A 23,525-nucleotide genomic window follows, 5' to 3' on the forward strand; every position below is an offset into this window, starting at 1 on the left:
TGGCCAGTACCCAACTGTGAATAAGCTATGGCTGGAAGTTAGAAGTGGGTTCCTATCCAAAAGGGGAGTCTTCTGGATGAAGAGGTCTGGGAGAATAAGTTTATTGGTGGCTTTATATGATGTAGAGCAGAAGTAGCTGAGTGCTAGCTCTTACGCATTCAGAGGTTCCTTCTTGTTCTTCTGTGATTTGTGTACTTGATGAGTCTGCACCTACTGCCATTTTAGTATTGTATTAATGGCAATATCATAGAGATACGAGAGCACTGCTGTCTCACAGCTCTGCTGAGCTTCAGTGTGATGAGTTGTCAGCTCTTGGGTGGCGCAGCTGAGCAAGACGCTCTTGCAAAAAGATGCAGAGCTCCCTGTGGCAGACAGTAGCAGACAACTCATTGATAAACATACAAGATAAGACCTTTTGTTCATTTGGCTAGTCACATCATGAGGTCAAATTACCCCACTGATTAGGCAAAGAGTCAGCCATTCCACTTAAAGTGAAATTTCTCTTTCTGAACCAGAGGAAGTAATCAACTGTAAGGAAGAGAGGAGACTTCTGCTAAATGCAACACTCCAAAAATCCTATATGCTGGCTGCTGGTTGGGTTGAAGTGATAGGCACTCCTATTTGTACTAAATAAGGAAGTATTTTATATTCAGGTTTCAATAAGTTTATAGCTCAGCTTCTGAAGGCTAGAAAAAGCAGAAGGAAAATCCTGAGCTCTTCAAAGATATCAGTCAAGGCAAAACTCTCAACACTGACATTGGCTGTTACAGAAATGCATTAAAAATGATTAGCTGGATTTGCTAGTATAGTGGATGTCTTGTTCAGTGGTATCTGGAGGTGAAACCTTGGAGAAGAATTTTGGAGCAATTAGGAGTTCAGCCAGTGTTGGTCTTCAGAGCTCCTTTCCAGCTGGGGTGGATGGGAGAGGAACGTGCTTGAAGTTTTATCTTTTGGAAAGTAGGTATGACCTTAGAGCTAGTCAGAGCACAAACAGGGAATTTGGGGCTTGACTATTCACATTATATGAGGACAAATTATCTTAATCATTAGGTAAAGATTAGGCAATGCACTTAAAGTGAAAAAAATGCATTTAAAGTGCACGTAAAGTCCAAAAGCCCGTAAAAAGGAGAAAAGAATGAGGTATCTTGACAGTTCTAGTTACGTGAGAGGTAAACTCATCGGCCTGGTGCTCTGCCCCTCAGCTGCAGAGTTTGTGGTTTGAAGTAGAGAGTCAAAAGTGATAGGCAAGGTACTGGGCACAGAATGGCCCATTAAATTATTCCTACTCAGACTCAGAAATGAGACACAGAAGGTAATATGAAATTAAGCACTTTATTAGTATGGGTTAGGTTTCAACATATGGTACTGATTCATCAGTTTAATCTGATCACTTTAGTCCTCAAAGAAATCACAACAATGAGTAGTTTCTGTCCTTAAAATGTTTTTTTTTTTGAGAACTTTCCTTGTATTGGGGAGCCTTCTACTCATTTCAGCCTGAGGAGTTTCACTGCAGGTCGGAAAGGGGGAAAGGGAAGACAGTGGAGTGGAGCCTTAAGGCATTTCTTCCACCGAAGCTGTGTGCAGCCAGCAAATTCCCAACACTGCATGAAGTGCAGATGCAGGAGAAAAACTCATGCCACCATCTCCCCACATCTAGAATAGGGCTCTGGATACCTAGGGGGATAACACTGCCCCACTCCTTAGTGTATAATTTCTTGTGTTTTCATGTGTGGCATCCAGCTGTGCAAACTTTGGTTTGAATTAGATGAGTGTAATGTGCTGTACAGTGCTTAAGGACATACAAGCAACATTCACTCATAAACAGAAGGAAAAAGAAGGAAGTTGCTCTCTCTGCAGTGTAAAATAGTGAAAGAGGCATTATTTTGTACTCACTCTACCAGTGACATTTTAATTTATGAGCTAAGAATGCACTGATTGCTGGCTGCAAAAATTGGTTTGGTGTTCATCTGATTCAACCCATGTCAGAGTTTGAAAGTAATTATGATAGTGGAGCTGATAGGCAGGCAATTACATTTTTGTTCTCTCTCTTTCTCTCTTTTTTTTTCCTGAAGTTGTTCTTGTCAGAAGGCCCTGCAAGCATAAGAGTATAATCTTTGGCAGTGTTATTTTGTAGATTATTAAGGTGTAGTCTCAGTTAGTGCTAAACCTGCACTAACTGCTTTCCTAAGCTCAGCCTTTGTTAGCCTCTTTGGAAATCTCCCAGGCTAACCAGATTAAAGAATCCACGTTTAGGCAAAGAGTCTTGTTCTGCCCATACTTCCTCCGCACACCTTCAGTGACCTTGGCTATAGGTAGTATTTCCTAAAGCTGTCTTCCTGCCATCGTTCACATTACCCTCTGCTCATGTCATGCTTTCTGCAAGGTATCTGCATGGTAGTGGGTGGGGGGCGTAGAGGATGGTGTATGTTCTCTAATGTGGAGTGGGTGAGAGGCTCTCTCACCACAGCAGGTTGCAATCAGGACACTGTTCCTGGAAGGAGATGCTATAGGTTCTTGTTCCTATGCTCCTGATGCAGAGAGATCCAGGAGGAAATCCCCTGCTTTTAACTATTCAGAAGCATGGATGTCAAGCCTGGATCCTTTTTGCAGTGTTAACCCTTTCTGGGGGCTACACCCTCCTGTGTCCTGTGGGTGCTTTGCTGTCGTGCACATACTGAATGGTATATCTGAAATTTAGGTGCAAATAAAAAAAAAATATTATTATCTGAAAATTGATACTTTTATATAATTCTTTTTCTGAGATGGTTTTTAAAGGATGTTTGGGTTTGTTCCAGCATAGAACAAAAGCTAATGCTTTAGCATCATAATTTATCATAAAACTGAGCTGTTATTCCCTTGTCTGCTGTACTAAATATATTGCTTGTTTGCCTAAACAGCAGTACTTGGAACAGGGTCTCTTTCATCCTGTTGATACTGCAGTATCTAAATAACAAGATCTTGATCTGATTAGAGGCTGTGGGTAATATCATTATTGTTAAAATTCAGGTAATAGCTGTTGTATCTTCACGTATAAGCTGTATGTTCTCTGATAATATGGAATTTAAAGAAATCTTTCCCCTGCAAATTTAAAAGCCTGCGTTTGAGTCAATATCAGTATCTTTGCTAGTATTAAAGAGCCACTCAGCTTTCCTCAGAGTCTAAAAGAAGAAGGGGTGGCAGTGAAAAACGAGTAATGTTGAAAGTAGGAGACCAAAGCCCATGAGCTTCAGTAATACTGCAAGGGAGGGAATGGCACACTACAGGCAGGAAGGCTCTGACAGCTCTGGGCTGAAGGTGGGAACACTGAGTGGGAGACGGAGAGTAAAGTCTCACTTTAGCACTTTTTCTTTAGATCCTAGCTAGAAAGCAAATCATAGCACAGGGAGAGAGGTAAGTGAAGTCTGTGAAAGGTATCTGTCTCCCTTCAAACTTGTCTTGTCTATTATACATTTATTTCATTCGTTCACTCCTGGTATATTTTTTCTTTCTTTTGCTTAAGTGGCTGAGAAATTATATTTACTGTAAATCAGTGGCAAGGCATGGAATTGTATAGGAGTTGTGTTTTCATTTATGTCCTTTACATTCACATGCTATACAGGATTTAAAGAAATTATGGCTGTAGAATATTATAGGTTATATGCTTTCAGGACAATGACTTCTCTTCCTTCTGCAAACATTTGCCTACTGGTATTCAGTTAGTCAAATCATGGATGGCCTGGTGAGAGTCAATAGCTTCTCTCCCAGGTTTCTGAAGACTGCATTTCACGTAGAACCAGATTCCGTGGTTTGCTTGGGGCTGTGGTTTTTGGATTTATTTATGCGCATTCTCTTTGTCCTTACTAACTTTAAACCAGAGCAGTTTCCTTAAAACTATTTTGTCACTGATCCCCAGTGGACAGTAGAGTCCACTCCAGAGTGAAATGTCACGATCACCCAAAATTATACAAATGGTTTGAGAAAAAGAGATTATTGTGGGCAAATATATGCCATAGTTTTTCCATTTTCAACTGTCTGTTGGGCTATAAAGTACAGCTGTGGTTTTCTGTAAGTTCAGGGCTATTCTCATGTTCTAATTTGATTGAGGCAGCATTTTGACATTATATTTAATCCTGATTTGCTTTACAACATACTCGATATAAAGAACATTTACCAGCAAAAAGAGATAAGGAAACAGGTTGGAGCAGATTCTACAGTTTGGCCCCACTTCTGGAATGCATAGGTATACATTCCACATTTCTAATTTAAATACTGAGTCTTCTCTCTGTTACTGATCTTGTGTGCATCAGTAGGATTGCTCCAGTCTATTTTGAATGATGCCACATTGCAGTGCATTGCTTCTGCCTCCTGACACCGTGAACCTGACAGGCATCCCTTGGGCTCACTCAGGTGCCTTCTGCAACGTCGGAAAGGTGTCAGCTCGTTGGACTTAGAATGACTGAGAAATCCAGCATCCTCCCAAATGCTTTATCACTTCTTTGTAGATCCCACTGCCATCCGTTCAATGGATGGCATTCTGAAGCATCTCAAGAACCAATAAATTCGTCCTATTATAGGGCCTTTAATTCAAAACTATCAGAAACTGATGGCCATAACAGAAGAAATGCGTTATTGGGCACTGGTTTACGTATGTGCTTAACCACACTGAACATTGAAAATGAGTTTCTATGCTGACAAATGGCCAGATTTGGTTAATTTTGGACATGTGTTAACATTCAAGAAAGCAAAACAAATTTAGAAATTATTAGGAAAAAAACCCAAACTGAAAATATCAGTGCCACTGTGTAAATCTCTGTTGTGCTTTGCCTTCTGTGCTGCACTCAGTTTTGGCCATCAGCTCTCGAAAACCGATCTATGACAACTAAAAAAGCTGCAGAAGAGATTAGCAGGGATGATCAAGGGTATGCAGTGGTTTCCACACGAGGAGAGGTTAAATAGGCTGGCATTCTTCAGGCTGAAAAATCGGTAACCAAATGGTGGTAATAGAGGTCTCTAAAATCAAAATGGTGCAGAGAAATTGTGACTAGGAAATGACTGCTTACTGTTTCTCATGCAAGAAGGATTGAGGAGTGAAATAAAGCAGCAGCAGGCTGAGATCAAACAGGAGGAAATACTTTTACACAAAATGTGGAACTCACTGCCATACGATATTGTAGAAAAAAACATAAATAGATTTTAAAAGCTAATATGCCAGTTTGTGGTAGAACAGCCCATTAAGAACTATGAAATACAAAATCTATGCAGCATAAAGATGCAGGTATAACCACTTCCTAACTGATGCTTGCCACTCCAATTAGCATGTGTGAGAGAAAAGTACTTCTGCCTGTTTCTCTTGTGTTTATCCTTTCTCTGTGAACAAGCATAAATAACTGGCTAATGCCAGAGGCAGGAATCAAGGCTTAGATGGAGTTTGAGCTAGCATGACTACACTTGTGCTCTGTTTTTACATGTTCTTAATGCACAGTCATTATAAGTATATATTTGCATTTGGAGTACTTGCATCTGTGACTTCGTATGGACAGATACCAGACATACCTTCAGGCATTCTGAAGAGGCTGAAAAAGGCAAAAATGAAATATGATAAACATCACTAGATAAATGAAGAAGGAGGTAGCGAACCTCCAACTCTTTCTATAAAATTCACATTGCAGGAATTCCCTTCTAAATGGGAAGGCCTTTGTCTGTAAATTGCATCAATATTTCATTAATTAAATTCATTTTTCTTTCTGTCTTCTTTTGTTTTGTTTAATTAGGATATAGTCATTTACAGCCAAACCTCTGTTCAGCTGCTATAAAATATTCATTTCCAGTTGCAGCTTGATAATGAAGCAGTATCCTGCAGCCCATTCAAACTGTTGCAAAGCAAGGCAAATCACCAAAGGGAAGGGAATAAATGCATTTTTTAAAAAAAACAATGGACTTAAACATGCTCAGTGCAAACTGGTTTCAGGCAAAGGGAAAGGCTGCCAGCTAAAAAGCAATTTATGTAATACATTGGCAAGGAGGTGGGAAGCCAGTGAATAGAACTTAATGAGTTGACAGCTGTCAAGAGCTCCATGGTGTCAGATTGTAGCATTTGTTTCGATCATTTGCACATTGTGGGTAAGTGGGAGACTTGGGTACATGGGATGTCCTGGGACCAGCCAGGCAATTTGTTCCACTACCTATGAGGTGCTGAGGTTCAAAGCCACCCGGTAGAGAGGTTACAGAGCATTTCTCTGCACCTGCTGGAAAAGCTGTGCTTTGTCTGAAAGCAAGGTTTGCTTTCTGATGGAATGAGTGCTGGTAGTCCACCGTGGCAGGGCTGTTTTTCTGAGAGTTGTTTGCCTTTGGTGATGAATGGCTGTTTATTTCTGTAGGTGTGCGCTGCAGGTTTTCTCCACCGATCAGGAGAATTTGCAGGAAGTTCCTTTCCTTCTCACGCAGGAGTCCCAGTTTGTAGGACTGTGCAGTCATATCCAGTACTTTATCTCATTTCAGAAACACTAAAGAGAGTGGAGTATTTCTTAGGTCCCTCCTACCTCAGCCCCGCATAACGCAGTCCATATGTGAGTTCCATTTTGACCGTGTGAGTCTTTCTGCTCACAAAATATAAACAACTGGATACAATCACGGTATCTTCCATCGATGCTTTACAGAGCACTCTCCTCCAAGTATTCACACAGCAGCTTATAAACATTTACATCTTCACTATCTTAAAAATGAAGCCATGGTGTGCTGACAGGTTAACTGCCCCAAGGGTCATTGCAAATCAGTGGCAGAGGTGTCCTGGCACTCGGCTCTTCTGTGTAACTCCACAGTTGTGTAAAATGGGAGATCAGACTAGGTGAAAATAATGGACCCTTCTGACCTTGAGATCTCTGAGTCCAAAAAACCCCCATTGACTGCAGTCTTTTTCTTGCAAATTCCTGGCTTCAGTTATGGAAGCTATATGCCTACCAACAACTGCGGAGACAATTACAGGATTCTTTAAAAACTGTTTTGCCGTCTGAAGCATTTCAGAATACTACAGTGCTATACTCCAAAGTTCTGTCAACGTCGCTGCAGTGTCCAGAGTGCAAAAATGCACATGCTTTAATTTTGCATGCTGCTGCCAGTCAAAAGCCTGATATGGATATAACTGTGCCAACTTTTGTCAGCTTAGCTTGCAGCACTCAGAGGTGGTGTAACTCTGCCGGCAAAAACCCTTCTTCTGTCAGCATCGCTGGATCTAAAGGGAGCAGCTCTGCCAACTTGGATATGCCGGCATGGCTGTAATGCCAGTAAGCTCTCTAGTGTGAGTAGGGCCTAAGTCTGAAAATTAAGTGGTAAAAATGCCAGAAGGCACCACCTTTTAATGTCAGTGGCTTCTATGACTTGTTTCTGGATAGCACAAGTGAAGCTACAATAATGATACCATAGAGAAAGGAATTTTAAGGGAAAGTGAACTTGTTTCCTCCCAGGAGAGACTAGAGACATACCATCAACCCAAAGCTGTTGCTATAGCTGTTATAGCAAGGGAGCATCAAACTTTGTCTTAGAACAAGGATGGTTGGATTCTTTCTGCTTTTTTAATTCCTGTTAAAAGGCTGAAACTGATGTAGCAAGAAACCTATGCACACACTTTCATCTGTCCATTCAGGGACTGGAGTACTTCGGATATGGGGACAAATACCTCTTGCTACATTTTGGCTCCATCCTAGTCAAGCTGTCCTGTTTTATGCATTGCTAAGACTGAGGTTAAATTCTCTGTGGGCTAATACTTGGCTGTCCATAGTCTGGAAGGCCTGAGTATTTCTGTATATTACTGAAGGCTTTTAGCGGGCATTGCATAAAATCAGGCAGTTTCTTTTGTGATTTCCACTGTTGTCAACACTATAATTAGAATATATGAGAGAAAGACTTTCTCAGAGTGCTACCTTGAAATGATAAGTATCTCACTCAAATTCGTTACGCAGAAGCTTCTTCATTTCATACTGGTCATGAATTTCATGCTATCTTACAATCCTTACGAGAGGTTACTGATGTCAAAAATGTTACATTACAACAAATCTGAGTTTAGAGGCAAGTTTACTGACAGTGGAGGAAGTATTCTCATGGATTTAGAGCTTCATGTCCTTTCCTTCTGACAATGTTCCTTTGGATACTTGTTTCCTAGCATCTCCCAGCTTTGGCCATGGAAGTCTGAAGGACACAAGAGAAAAACCCTGTAGTACTTGATGCCTTGGTAGACAGAATTGCAGAGAAACAGAAAGCCTCTTCACTGGGTATGGGGTGGGGTTGGTTTTTTCCCTTTAAACAGGTAGAAGTATAGATGATCTCAGCATGTTCCCTGTGGTGTTTAAAGCTGCCTGAATTCCTTTGTCTAATTCTCTCGCTCGGTAAGTGCATTCCAGCTGAGCATCTATTGGGCCATTAAAGCTAACTTTGTTCCTTTTTTTCATTTTACACAAACACAAAAGATTGATTTGCCTTTACTACAGTTAATCAAACTCAAGAGAGCGCTAAATAAATAAGCAAGGAAAATGGCCTTCTTATCCATCACGGAGAGCAAATGTTCTGATTAGGCAGGGGCTGCAAAGAAACCCAGCAGGGATAAGTGTTCACCATGTTTGTTGTGCATGGGAGTCTGCCTACCCAATGACAGAATTTTCTTGCATGACAACCATTTGCACTTGATGTGGCATTTAAGTGAAGTTCAGTTCAAATTTAATGGGATCCCAGGAGGCATTGTTAGGTTCAGCAGCTCAGGAGGTTGAAGTTTACCTGGCTTCATCAATACTTGATGGACCAAGTATGTTTTTTAAGATGATGGATATATGATGGGAGTATTTTGTAGATCTCTTTCCTTGTTTAAGTTAAGATTAGAGAAGAATGTGTAAACTTCTGTCTCCAACTTACCTAAGTTTCCCCCCATGATTCCTGTTGGTGGTGGGACTGATTTAGGTTGTTTGTTTATTTTTTTGTTACCTGGTTTTTGCTAACATGTGGTGTGAAGTCAGATCCCTATCCCCCCAGTAAAGTTGTTAGTCTATTCACGTATCAAAAAGAAAGAAAAAAGGCTAATGATAGCAAAGCATTATTTTTAAGCATCAAGTATTTGGCAGAGGTATTCCTGGATGGAATAATGTCTAGAACTGTTTAACATCATTTTTATTAGATTTGACCCTGATAATGTTAATATGTTAGTGTGTCAATAAGTTAATGGTAATATATACTTTCTGTTGTGTATACAGATGTTTCTCTACTAGCTGCTGACAATCATTTATATCCTATATTAAGAGAGGAAGGACTTGTGGTTAAGAGGCTGTCACTGCTCCTGGGAAATCTGTGTTCTACCAAAGCCACCTTTGTGACCTTCTTTGTGTTTATGAACTTTCTTATTGTTTATAGACTAAAACTATTTATGGCTTTCTTTTAGCAGGTATGCTGTGTATATGCTTATATATAGATATTTAGTGGCTGTTTTCCTTTGTTAACTGTTTTGTATATATGTTATTCAGGGAGTAGTGCTAGGTGCTGATGTGTACCTAGTGGGCCAGGGTGTATTCTGCATCTGTTTATTCTGCATTATATTAATTCTGCATTTAAATGTGTGTGGCAACCCCCTTCCCCTTGTGAGTTAATGTGTGAATCCTGTGAGTAGAAGTATTTAAATGCCATTTTCTAAGTGTGTGTTAATGTTTGGAGAGAAAGAGGAATATTTGTCTGGAAAGAGTAGTCTAGTACATTAATGCAAATATTCAAAGATAGATGTTTATCTTATTGGACTCAGAGGTACTTACAATAATTGCAGAAGTTGTTTTAAGGCACATTTATTCAGAGTGATTATGTTTATTGTTACTTTATGAATAACATACCCTGTCACATTAGATTTTAATGCCACGGTTTGGACGATAGAACAGGGTATTTTATCCTTTATGAATTTTACCATTACATACGCCAACTTTTTGTGGCCTATGTAATAATGAGTAGCAGAAATTGAGAGAAGCAGGGGAGGAGACAAAGAACTTCCCAAGTTAAGAAAATGACTGTGATTGCTGTGCATCCCCTGGGGTTGGCTTACCAATCGTTTCCCATTTGATACTGGGAGGGATGCTGTGGGCTGGTGTGGTGCTTCGGCTTTTGCAGATTGGGTGCGACCTATTAGGCCGTACTGTCACTTGCCATGAGTGATAAACACGTGAACATGCTCAGTTTTTCTCCAGTGAAAGATGTCTGCTGGGAGAAGGTCTCCAATATCTCTAATTTCTCATTAAGCCTCATTTGTAAGAGATTGTGAGATCCCAGCACTAGGTACTATGGCAATAGGAGTACTGCTTTAAAAATAGAAACAGGACTTATCTGGGTTTATTAATGAACACAGAAATAGAAATGCCAGTTAAATTGTATATGTGTCTGCCTTTTCGCTACATAGTAACCTTTCTTTACAGATTTGTTTCTTTTAAATCGTGTTGGGGGGAGTGCAACATGGTGTGCAGATTTTGAGGCTTAAGAGATTGTCATTAAAGCTACTGTGCTGTACTTAGTTATTTATTTCTTGCTCAGAGTGATCCAATCCATAACAGAACAAAATCAAATACAATTCCCTCCCCTCCAAGGAAGAAAAGACAAGTTTAATAAAGATGTCCAGGAGAAAATGCCAGCAAATGACATATTGATTTCCAGTAAAGGAGCAAAGTGTAAATGAAAAATATTCTTCTGACACAGTTATTAAGTGCAAGCTAGCACGCAAAGAAAACCCATTTACTCTTACTAGAGGCTGAGTCTTCAAAGGGCAGCTGATTCATCTCAGATCATTTGAGTCTCTAACTTTCTGAAACATAGGCTTCCCTTTACTAAATATAAGGATTTTTCTTTACTTGGGCTTTGCTTTGAGAATGTAAAATGTTTACTAAAATTCTGATTGTATGCCAAGTAAGCTGAGAAGTTGTTTTCTCCCCTTTTTATAGCAGTATAAACAGAAGCATGAGGAAAGGAGGCAATTTTCCTGACGTCAGTGAGTTTATGACAATATCAGGAATATAAAATCAAGCAACATGAGGGCTCTGATTCAGTGTCCTTGGCAATTTGGACTGGGGCAATATAAGAAGTTGCTGCTCCCCAGCAGTCTGCCCTGCCCTTCTGCTGGTGAAGTAGATAATGTGTTTGTTCTTCAGCAAGTGTAGTTCATAGCCCAGAAGATTAATAAAATTATTTCTGTGGCAGTTTAAGTTAATACATCAGACTGTGTGCATCAGGGACTAGGGTCTACACCAGCAGGATGCTGAACTCTGGCAACAGGCTGGCTTTTTCCTACATACCTCTGAAAATTTTTGTTCAGCTTTTGCTTCCTGTGTCCTGCTTTAAGCAGATGCTGAGGAGAGGGGGAGGTTGAAGCCTGTGCTGCCTGGTGCATTTGGCTGGTTGTCAGTTCTTCTGAGAGGGGGTCACTACACATGGGAGACCACTCTGAAACTATTTTCAGAGCATTTCCTAAAATAAATATGTCTTCCATTTGAAGACTCTTGGACAAGCATTGGGAAACAACACTGTGTAAATTAATGTGATTTTCAAAAAGCCAAACTTCTGAGCAGTGCCTGAATTTCAGCAGTTTTGTCCTTCCAGCAGCTGTCACTGATTTCAGGGTGGGAGTTGTTGTGGGTTCAGCTGTAATGGCTTAATTTTTAGGATTATGCTATTTAGCACTATATTTGTGACTCTCATGATTGGAGTGCTGCAATGGATGGCTATAGACTCTTCAGAAGGGACAGGCGAGGAAGGAGAGGCGGTGGGGTGGCCCTGTATGTTAGGGAGTGTTTCGATTGTCTAGAGCTCAACGATTGTGATGATGATATGGTTGAGTGTTTATGGGTAAGGATGAGGGGGAAGGCCAACGAGGCAGATATCCTGCTGGGAGTCTGTTATAGACCACCCACCCAAGCAGGATGAAGAGGCGGATGAAGCGTTCTACAAGCAGCTGGCAGAAGTCTCTCAATCACTAGCCCTTGTTCTCATGGGGGACTTCAACTTCCCGGACATCTGCTGGAAATACAACACGGCAGAGAGGAAGCAGTCTAGGAGGTTCCTGGAGTGTGTGGAAGACAACTTCCTGACACAGCTGGCAAGTGAGCCTACCAGGGGAGGTGCCTCGCTCGACCTGCTGTTTACTAACAGAGAAGGACTGGTGGGAGATGTGGTGGTCGGAGGCTGTCTTGGGCTTAGCGACCATGAAATGGTAGAATTCTCGCTTCTTGGTGAAGTAAGGAGGGGGGCCAGCAAAACCGCAACCATGGACTTCCGGAGGGCAGACTTTGGCCTGTTCAGGATGCTGGTTGAGGGAGTCCCTTGGGAGACGGTCCTGAAGGGCAAAGGGGTCCAGGAAGGCTGGACGATCTTCAAGAAGGAAGCCTTAAAGGCGCAGGAGCAGGCTGTCCCCATATGCCATAAGAAGAACGGGCGGGGAAGACGGCCGGCCTGGCTGAACGGGGAGCTCTTGCTGGGACTCAGGAAAAAAAGGAGAGTTTACCGCTTGTGGAAGAAGGGGCAGGCGACTCAAGAAGAATACAGGGATCTCGTTAGGTGGTGCAGAGAGGAAATGAGAAAGGCAAAAGCCCAGCTAGAACGCAATCTGGCCACTGTCGTTAAAGACAACAAAAAAAGCTTTTACAAATATATTAATGACAAGAAGAGAGCCAAGGAGAATCTCCATCCTTTATTGGATGCAGGGGGCAACGTTGTCACCGAGGATGAGGAAAAGGCTGAGGTACTCAATGCCTTCTTTGTCTCAGTCTTTAACAGGCAGACCAGTTATCCTCAGGGTACTCGGCCCCCTGAGCTGGAAGACAGGGACAGCGAGCAGGATGAACCCCCCATAATCCAAGAGGAAGCAGTTAATGACCTGCTATGCCACCTGGACACTCACAAGTCTATGGGGCTGGATGGGATCCACCCAAGGGTGCTGAGAGAGCTGGCGGAGGAGCTTGCCAAGCCGCTCTCCATCATTTATCAGCAGTCCTGGTTAACAGGGGAGGTTCCGGACGACTGGAGGCTTGCCAATGTGACGCCCATCTACAAGAAGGGCCGGAAGGAGGATCCGGGGAACTACAGGCCTGTCAGCCTGACCTCGGTGCCAGGGAAGATTATGGAGCGGTTTATCTTGAGGGCGCTCACAAGGCATGAGTGGGACAACCAGGGGATCAGGCCCAGCCAGCACGGATTCATGAGAGGCAGGTCCTGCTTGACCAACCTGATCTCCTTCTATGACCAGGTGACCCGCCTAGTGGACGAGGGAAAGGCTGTGGATGTGGTCTACCTGGACTTCAGCAAGGCCTTTGACACCGTCTCCCACAGCATTCTCCTAGAGAAGCTGGCTGCTCATGGCTTAGGCAGGTGTACTCTGCGCTGGGTCAAAAACTGTCTGGACGGCCAGGCCCAGAGAGTTGTGGTGAATGGAGTTACATCCAGTTGGCGGCCGGTCACGAGCGGTGTTCCCCAGGGCTCAGTACTGGGGCCGGTCTTGTTCAATATCTTTATCAATGATCTGGATGAGGGGATCGAGTGCACCCTCAGTAAGTTTGCAGATGACACCAAGTTGGGCGGGAGTGTTGATCTGCTCAAGGGTAGGAAGGCTCTGCAGAAGGACCTGGACAGGCTGGATCAATGGGCCGAGGCCAATTGTATGAGGTTCAACAAGGCCAAGTGCCGGGTCCTGCACTTCGGCCACAACAACCCCATGCAGCGCTACAGGCTTGGGGAAGAGCGGCTGGAAAGCTGCCTGGTGGAAAAGGACCTGGGGGTACTAGTCGACAGCTGGCTGAACATGAGCCGGCAGTGTGCCCAGGTGGCCAAGAAGGCCAATGGCATCCTGGCCTGTATCAGAAATAGTGTGGCCAGCAGGACTAGGGAAGTGATCGTGCCCCTGTACTCGGCCCTGGTGAGGCCGCACCTTGAATACTGTGTTCAGTTTTGGGCCCCTCACTACAAGAAGGACGTTGAGGTGCTGGAGCGTGTCCAGAGAAGGGCAACGAGGCTGGTGAAGGGTCTGGAGAACAAGCCTTCTGAGGAGCGGCTGAGGGAACTGGGGTTGTTTAGCCTGGAGAAAAGGAGGCTGAGGGGAGACCTCATCGCTCTCTACAACTACCTGAAAGGAGGTTGTAGCGAGGTGGGTGTCGGTCTCTTCTCCGAAGTAACAAGTGATAGGACAAGAGGAAATGGCCTCAAGTTGCGCCAGGGGAGGTTTAGATTGGATGTGAGGAAAAATTTCTTTACTGAAAGAGTGGTTAAACATTGGAACAGGCTGCCCAGGGAAGTGGTGGAGTCCCCATCCCTGGAGGTATTTAAAAGACGTGTAGATGAGGCACTTAGGGACATGGTTTAGTGGGCATGGTGGTGTTGGGTTGACGGTTGGACCTGATGATCTTAGAGGTCTCTTCCAACCTTAACGATTCTATGATTCTAGTTAATTTAGTTAATGGCGGTACATGTAGTGTACCTTTCTTCTGGAGTTTTCACCAGCATCACCACCATCTGCATAACTGGGGTTATGCTTAAAACAGAGGGCTGATGGTTTCTGTTTCAACTGACAAGTTTGTTTCAATAAGAAGTAAAAATATAATAGGGAAGGGGAACAAGCTGTATCAAATGATGTAAAAGACACTCAGCGTGGAAATTCTTCCTGTGTGATTACTCTGAGAGGCACTATACTCATATAATGACTTCAGTGTATAGACACACAACTTTCGTCTTCAAGGTGCTTCTTTAGAAGCAGGCAAATGCACGTGGAACGGAGCAGTAGGTTGATAAGGGTGGGGAAAAGAGTCCTCTCTCATGCCAGAGCTGTATCTTTTGTGTTTAAGCCAAGAAATTATATTTCACAGTCCAGTCCAAAACTCTTGCAAATCTCAAGGGTTACACTGAATAGTTTGGAAAAGACTTGTCAGTTGATCCTTTACCACATCAAGATGAAAGGAGCACTGTTCTACTGGGAAAGGAAAGAAACAGAAAAGCAAGTGACTCTGTGTGCATACGTAATCAATAAACAACCAATCTAGATTCCCAGAGATGAAATTTTATTTATTTATTTAGATCCTAAATAGTATGTAATTTCTTCAGGCCAAGAAATAAATTGAAAGGATTTAGAAGGATTTGCTTATCAGCAGAACACCACGTAGCATTACATTCCTTCTGCTTTTGGGAAGGTACATTGAAGTTGGGTTAAGCTGCTGTGGTTCAGTACTTCTCTTTCCCCGTCAGGGTGCCTTGAACAACAGACGGATTAATCCTCCCCACTTCCCTTTCTCCCCTCTTTGCCCTCCCTCCCTTTCTCTCTCTGCTCACACCCCTCGCAACATCATCACCCTTCCCACTGCCAGCAGACGGAAACAAAAGTCAGAAACATGTTTTTCCCCCATTGTCTTTGTACAGCTTAGGCGCAGAACAAAGTCCCTGAAATGTGGCATCAAACCTGGTCAAGAAAAGTCAGGCTTTACAGTCTTAATGAACTATTGATTCTATTGAGACAGGCTTTTGGTTTTCAAAGGACTAATTCAGCTTTCAAGGCTCTTTTTAAACATGACTGCCCATGACTCTGGATTGACACACAATTGGGGGATTATTTTTTGCTTTCTCTTACTTAACTGGCCAGTTACTTAATCTCTTGCCTGCCATAGTAATGGACAAATAGCTGATTTTGTTAAGGGGTAGCTCTCTCATGATCCCTACTTAATGATATAATTTGACAACAAGTCAGCTTTTGTGTCTAGCCAGGAACACGCAGCCAGGAAATGCACTTTTTCTGGGCTACTGTTGAAGGGTACATGCCTGCTGGTTACCTACCAGCTCCCAGCCAGTCAGGGTCCTGGGAACACAAGGATGGATTTGTTCCCATGGTCTGGACAGGTCTACAACAGTGATATCTTCTTGCTCCGAGTACAACTAGCTGAAAGGCTTTGCTGGATAGCTTTACCGCCTGCTTTGGAATGACAGAGAGAAATGCATAATGATGTGTGTATACTACATAGTGATGAAGAGGATGCAAATACCAAATTGATTTAGAGTTAATTAGATTGGACTGAAGATAGATGGGGCGGGTTCTTCCCCACTAGGGCATATACACTAATGGTATTCACACCTGAATGGCTTGGGCAACTGCTTAATCTCAGTACTGGTGGTTTCTGGTATTTCTTTGGGGAGACTTCTCCATAGTTAATAAAGATCACTATTGAGATTTGTCTTGCTGAAAGTCATCCTAAATTTTTTTTGGCTTAATTTTATCCACTACTTTTTTGAAGCACCCTAAATGGTTCATCTTCCTTCCTGATGTTTATTACACCCTTGTGACACCTGTAGACATTTATCATACCTTTAGTCCTTGTTAAGTCAAGCTCTGGTGTTTAGTTTTGCTAAGCCTGTCTTATTCATACATCTTTCCATTTCTTTCATCTTTTCAGTGGCTCTTCTCTGAATTGCCTCCAATTACTCTTAAATCTTTTGGCATTGAATTGTCCAAAACTAAACGTAATGAGCTATGCTCTCTTGCTGTAAATTGTTGTAGCCTGGTTGAAATCAATGCCAATTTAAACCAACAGAGGATTTGGCCCTCTTGTTTTTGTTTTCACCTCAAATGAGCTATATGAAGAAAAATTAATAGTTTCACGTTCTTTGATGCGTTGCCTCTGCAGAGGCAGACACAACCTCAGCATCAGTATGTGGGGGTCCAAAGGGCATATTTTTGTGGCTGTGTCTGTGCCGTGATAAGAAAATACAAGTTGTACTATCCAGTGCTAATGAGTTGGAGAGTATTAATACCCTTCCAGCACTCTCCTTAAAAGTTTATACAGTCCCAAATTGCAGCTTCTTTTATAATACCTCATTATGATTTTCACAACATTTCTAATATTTTCCCATTTGTATGCAGGTTCTTTCTATCTGTATGTAGTAGCTTGGATTTGTCCAGGCTGAGTCTCTCAGGTCTGCTATACTGTAATGAACTCCAGGGTATTTTGCAAATAAAGATTAAATAGAAAGTGAGAAACAAATATAAGGTGTAGAAAGGACAGATGAAGGATTCCCATTTAATTGGAGTAGTGTGAACAGAATACAAGTTCTTTAAAAAGCCCAGTTATCAAAGTACAAAAGGTTGAGGTATTCAAGCTAGAAATGACACCTAATGAGACAGACACTTCCTCTGCTATCTTCTTTTGGCAAGGCAGCAAATGTCTTGAGCCTGTTCTTTGCCAAGAAACATCTTGGTTTCTGGAAGACAGAACAGCATCACTAACATTTTGCCATTCTGGGGGAGCATTTGTACTGTATGCTGTTATGCATGGAAGTCAGTACATTGTCCATATTCCATAATAAATTTGAGATATTTAGAAAATACAGCAGTATGGGAGCAGTGGAGGGAGTCAAATGGTCGGATTTAAGAAAAGTTTGTTGAGTTTCAGCTCTGTACATTTTAGGTGTGAAAGGCAAATGCACTGCTTAGATTAATACAACTGTATTTCTCCACTGTTGGGAAGATATTTGTGCCTGGCATTTTGTGGTGGTCATATTTCAAGAAGGATTGTAAATTGCGGTTCCTTGGTGGCAAAGAGATTTACACTTCTCTTGCAACAAAGCATTAAGTGTTGCTTTCAAATAACGGTGTTGAATTGGAAGTAATGTGTTCAGTGTGCAGAAGAGTTTCAAGCAAAGGGCAAGTAGGAAAACTGAATCCTACTTTACTGAGTGAAGCAACTGCCAAGTATGTACTTCTGGAGGAATTTGTCTGGGGTTTGAATTTATGGGTCCTTGTCTTTTCTGTCCCACTAGAAGTGAGAACTCCATCATTCTTGGGTGCGTTATTTATAATTTCATAAAGCTGTTCTGTGACAGGACTTATTTTACCCAGCATGCTTAATCTTTCTCAAATAATGGTGCACCCAAAGAGCAAGGTGTCAAAAAACTTTGCGGTGGGAAAAGGAAGATTCAGCACCTGTCATTTTGTGTAGAACAAAGGAGCAAAGGTTGTGGATCTGACACATAAATTAGGGCTTTGGGTGTTTGGAAGGATTGGACAGGAATGGAGTCATCCTGAGCAGCTCTTGCCACACCATCTCAACTCTCCTTGTGCTTTACATCCCACACCAGTACGTACAGGGTAATGAACAAAGATGTGGAACCATCACCGTGGCAAGATTGAAGAGGCCTTTAGAGTGAATAATTAGGAGGAGGTGATTACAGAACTAATAATTCATGGAAAGGAATGGGGAGCCAATTCAGTGAAATTGAAAGAATTTGAAGGTAAATATGCCCATAAATCCTCCGGGGTGGACTCAGAGTTTAGCACTTTCTCCTACCCTGGTTTTATTCCAAGGCAATTTCATTAAACACTAGAGAGAGGGAGAGAAAAAATAATAATATAAATGCCATAAAAAATCTTTCAGAGGAAGGAATAAAAAGGGTTCCTGCCAGAGAGAGATTTTATTGAAAGTTATTATAATACCTATCTTTAGTTTTATGGCCTTTAATACAGGGCCAAGTAATTTCAAAGCTGGGATTCTTTAAAAATGAAATACATATTTTAAAATGGTATAGTATGAATTATTATTTTTAATATAGAATTTAGCTAATATATGGAATAGAAAAATATTTTCTCTCTCATGTTCTTACCAATGAAAACACAAACGTTGTTTCCATCATAGCATACAGAGAAGTTTCTTTACTATCATGTTGCCTGTACATAAGAATGTTTAGCATTTACCATCTCCAGATCATTGGGCAGACACTAAAGAATTAATCCGTTTACCTCCCCAATGGGGGAGCCCCATTTCAAAAATGGGGAAAGGAAATCAGAAATGGAATAGCTAGTTTTGCTTACTGCCTCACAGTGAGACATTTCTGATGAGAAGAAATGATGGTGGAGAGATTTCTGGTGTCGCTGCTCACTAGCCTCTCCTGTCTTGGAGAAGGCTAGTGAGCTTGTGGAAGCAGCAAGTTTAATAATCATCCAGTGAAAATTGTCAGCTCCAGGAGGGTTTTAAAAGGTACAGGTTCTAGTTACAAGAAGTTATGGTCTTCTGGAGGTTTCCTCGACTCTGTCTCTGTGGTCAGGAATTTGCTGCTGTTTCTCACTGAAATAGCTTTATTCCTCTGGGATGATTCAGATGTTGGTATCTGAGCGGAAGGTGCATGGAAAACCAATATGTGATGGAACTAGAAAATCAGTGATGAGTTGTGATGGAAAGTACTGAGATTAAAAATACAAGATAGGAAATGGCAAGACAGATTAGTGTACTTATCTTTTCTGTGGTTTCTAGAGATCTTGTTAATGACCTTGACTTCAGTCTAACACCACTTCTGGAGGTTTTTCTCTTTTTCTAACCCTCATTTTTATACATACAAAATCAGCAGCATGGGATAAACAGCAATCACAGAGCAAGAAAAACTGGAATATCAGGGGAAATAGGATGCAGTGGAGATGGGGAGAAAAGGACAGATATTAATTGATAGAATCAAGTGTGGAACCAGTCGTGAAAAAGTGCAGATACAGGTCAGAGTTGGCAGGGTTGGTGAGTACTGCACATCACACATTTGCATTTTGTCTGAGTCTGGCCGACTGTGCCCTTTTCTGTTCAGAACCAAGACAAGCTGCATGAGGATTTTATAGAACGAAATCTAGAACATGTATCTAAGAGTGCAGCATAAATACGTTGCATGTGCTGTCCTTAAGCTGCTTATTAGATGGGAAATTGATCAAGAGCCAGGCTTCATGACTTTTTAGCTCCTGCTCAGAACTCATCTTGGCTTCAAAATTCTTCATCCCCCAATGTTCAGGATCAGTCACGCACAAGAGTGGCTGGGAGGCCACAGAGGCTTACCTCGCCCAGCGCCCTGCTGCTGGCCCTGGCCATGCATGGGGCCTTGGGGAGAGAGTCCTGAACAGGACAATGCAAATAGTGATACTTCTTTGGTCTTCAGTGTCTGTGGCACAGGAACTTCCCAAGCTAGGTATGGGGTATTTAATAGCTCTGAATGGATGTTTTTACCTTTAATTTGGCCGTCACATCCAAAATGCATCTAAACCTTTATTATTACCTACCAGTATCCTGTTGCAAGTTCCCCAGTTTAAAAAAAAAAAACAAAAACAAAACAAAAAAAAAACCCCAACATTGTGTAAATAAATATCACCTGTTTTTTTCTGGGCATGCTACCTTTCTGGTTTCATATGATGCCCCTAATAAGCAAGAGGGGAAAAAAAGAGTTATAAAGGAACTCCTTATTCTTTACAAATACTGAATCACATTGTCAATTCAATTGAATCTGATTCCAAGTTAATGTTGTATGAAGCCCTTTGATATGAGCAAGTAAGTGGGTAAGTGGATAGGTATAGCAGTTGATAAGTGACAACCACACAGTTATAATTTTTATGTTTATTTCCTACTTGAAGTAAACCATCACTATTCTTCTGTGAGACCCTACATGTGAATTGTCAGATCTTCAACTAGGAGCAAAATCCACATGCTCTAAATTCAACCTGGAAATCAAAACCAATTGCCAGGGTCTTAGCACTGTCTGAGGAAGGTCTTCTAGTAGTGATGGATGATTTATTCTTTATTCATAGTGCTATCCTTAACACTCTTTTACAGATGCTTTAGACAACTGTAATATACATCTCCAGTTTCACTAGCTACATTTCACCTACTTAAATTTCTTGCAGTATAGTTTTGTTGATTTATTGTGCTAAATTACTTTACAGTGGTGCAATTAAAAACTAATATCTTTCTACCCAGGGACAGCTGCATTTCACTGTTGGAGGATATGATCACTGTTTGTATAAGTTATAAAGTGATTTGGTATCCTTCGGGATAAATAATGCTTTATAAAATATATGTGACAGGACCAGAAGAATTTTAGAAAGTAAATTTATATTTTGTGCATTCCTCCTTTCTTGACCTCTCACTGAACAAACTTTTAAAGACATTTTGTTTTAAGAGAGAAGTCACCAGGATTTCAAGTGTTATTCTGTTTTCTATGACTGAAAGAAGATGCTAAAAACCTGACTTTAGCATGTAAGGCAGGAAATTGCTTTGTACATGTTCCCTCCAGTTCCTTTTAATCTTGCCTCCCCATTGAGGCAAGGTTATGAAGGTATTTAATGAAAGTATTTAAGCATGGGACTACTGCAAGATTGCATCCTACAAAACATTGCCAAATGGCAATGCCAGGGTAAGACTGAGTAACACGTATGATAGGGATTCCCTTACTTCATGGCTGTTTTTTTACAGATACTCTATTTTTAGAATTTTTATTTACAGTCGACCAATCCTATTTTTCTTTCTTGGCTCACTCTAAGCCACTGAAATCAAGAGTGAAGGAATGTCAGGTTCAATCTGATCTTTATGACTGACTGCTCAGTTCTGGTTTTTTCCTTAGCTCAAATACAGAGGGGGGGAGAGCAAGGACCTTCTGGCAGGGGACAGAGGGACTTGCTAGCGCTAGGACCACAGGAGGCTAAAGAAAAGACTGAGACCTCAGAACACTTATGCAAAGAGAAGAGAGAACATGCAGCATGTTGGAGACAGCCATAGCAGACATAGGAATGTAAAGGAGACCTTATTTAAAGCTGGAGAGTCTTTTTCAGGAATAAGGTTTTGGAAGGCTTGTCATGATGTGAGATTCCCAGGAATATTCACCTGAAGTACTAAAGTACTAAAGTACAGTGTACTGAAGTACAGCCACCCTCCTGTTTGTTTCAGGAGTCATCCCACTGATCCTACTGCTCAGCAGAATAGGCAGCTCTCTGCAAGGAAAAGTTGTTAAGGGAGACAATTTCAGCAGAAGCCATGGTCTGAGCCAATGCTGCGCTGCTGAGCTGGGGTAATTTTGTACTGTGTGCAGGAACGTTACAACCTGTGTCCAGAGGCTGCCACAGACTCTCCCTAATGGTCTGCATTACTAATTCAACTAATTGCAGCAATTACAGGCAGGAGATGCTGCTGGGAAGAGACACCAGTACACTTCTCTCTAACATGCTGCAGTACATGCCGCTCATTAATTAGACCAGCAGCAAAAAGGAAAAAAAAAAAAAAAAAAAAAAGAAATAAAATATCACCAGCTGGAAATGCAAAGGAATGTGCTGAAACCTGTAAGGGCCGTGAACAGTCACAGTTTGGTTTAAGCCTTTCAGAACCAGACTTTCCAGCCTGTCAGTCCAGTCACAGCCACGTCCCTGTTCACTTGGCAAGCAAGCAGGTGAGGTTGCATGAATGACACATGCAGCAGTTCTTCACCGTGCAACAAATGGGTTGCACAGATATTTACTATCTGGGTAAATACAAAGGATTCCCAGCCCAAGAGGTGCATTAGCAGAGCAGGAATTACTTTTACCTCAGAGTGATGCATCTAGCAACACAGCGAAGTGTACAGGTAGCTGCCTGGGTGATGCATATTGTCTGAGTCTATCTTGTATGTTTTTCTTTGCAGAAAGCATGTTCAGCCTGAACGTGCCTCATATGGTAAGTCTCTCAGTAGGTGCCTTCTGGCTGGCCCTACATCGTATTGGTATTTATCGAGGAGCCCAGCATGTTCCAACCGGACACATCTACTTTGGCTGTCGGAGGATGGTTTGCCAGCCAAGCAGGTGTCGTAGCCTGCTGTACTTGTTGTGTTCAATAGCACAGTGCGATCCGCCTGCTAACCTAAGCAGCCTGGCAGGCACACCGCACCTGTGCACACCTGAAATATTCAACAGCACAGGATAAGCACTATTCGTCTGACAGGGGACTCCAGCTTCATGGAGGGCACAAATTCGCAGGCATATCTGGAATGCTTGGTACAAGTTAAATATTTTAAAAGTTACAATTCTGAAATATTTTTTTTTCTAGGATACTTGGCTGCCTCTTAACAGCCTCTTGACTTGCAAGTATCTTATATTTTCTTTCCTCTGTTCTTTTTCCTTCGTTCCTTTCCTTCACATGCCAGACAACGGATGACATCGTTTCATCAGCTGAATGTTCCAGTGATGATGAAGATTTCATTGACTGTGAGCCCAGTACAGGTAAGTCAGGTCAGTCTTGTTTTGCTTGCTTTCTGATTTCATTTGCAAAAAAGCAATGCATACATATATTTATATGTGTGTGGATGTATACATATATAATTGTATATGTATATATATGTGTGTGTATATGTGTATATATATACACTTATGTATATATACACTGTATATAAAATAAAAATTATACAGCCAAGCATCAGATCCCATGGACTTGGCAACAGCAAAATGCAGATGTGTAGTCATTATTTGGTTAATATAAAGTTGTTGGCATGGAAAGCCAAACTTCCTGAAAGTGATCCCAGCTAATTAATGGTTCACATGTTTGTAGCAGTTACTTCACTGACACAGTGGGAAAGCAAAAATATCAATGTGGCATGTGACGAATTATAAAAATTTATGAAGTGGGGAGGGTGAATGTTTGAAAAACAGAAGAGAAATAAAAGTGAAGCAATAATGGGTTATTAGCATTGTTTAATCTTTGTTAATTGCTCTGAAGATGGACTGTAAAAGGATACATTTGTCCATGGGATTT

At 41.7% G+C, this 23,525-nt stretch overlaps 1 protein-coding gene across 24 annotated transcripts in view; it reads left to right on the forward strand.

The window, feature by feature from the left end:
- The window catches only part of NRXN3 (neurexin 3), a 1,062,297-nt gene that overhangs the window by 999,103 nt on the left and 39,669 nt on the right, over positions 1-23,525 (forward strand). For 16 of the 24 annotated variants that reach the window (XR_012995938.1, XM_076345216.1, XM_076345203.1 and 13 more), the window contains one exon: positions 22,921-22,996. Coding sequence is in view for 21 of the 24 variants with exons in the window: in XM_076345216.1 (XP_076201331.1) it covers positions 22,921-22,996 (76 nt within the window). In the remaining 3 variants the exon portion in view is untranslated. Of the gene's footprint in view, positions 1-22,920; positions 23,006-23,525 lie in introns of all 24 variants that reach the window. The other 8 variants (XR_012995937.1, XR_012995939.1, XM_076345202.1 and 5 more) reach the window with 1 other exon arrangement.

The sequence above is a fragment of the Aptenodytes patagonicus genome, chromosome 7, assembly GCF_965638725.1.
Source record: "Aptenodytes patagonicus chromosome 7, bAptPat1.pri.cur, whole genome shotgun sequence".
Classification (NCBI taxonomy): domain Eukaryota; kingdom Metazoa; phylum Chordata; class Aves; order Sphenisciformes; family Spheniscidae; genus Aptenodytes; species Aptenodytes patagonicus.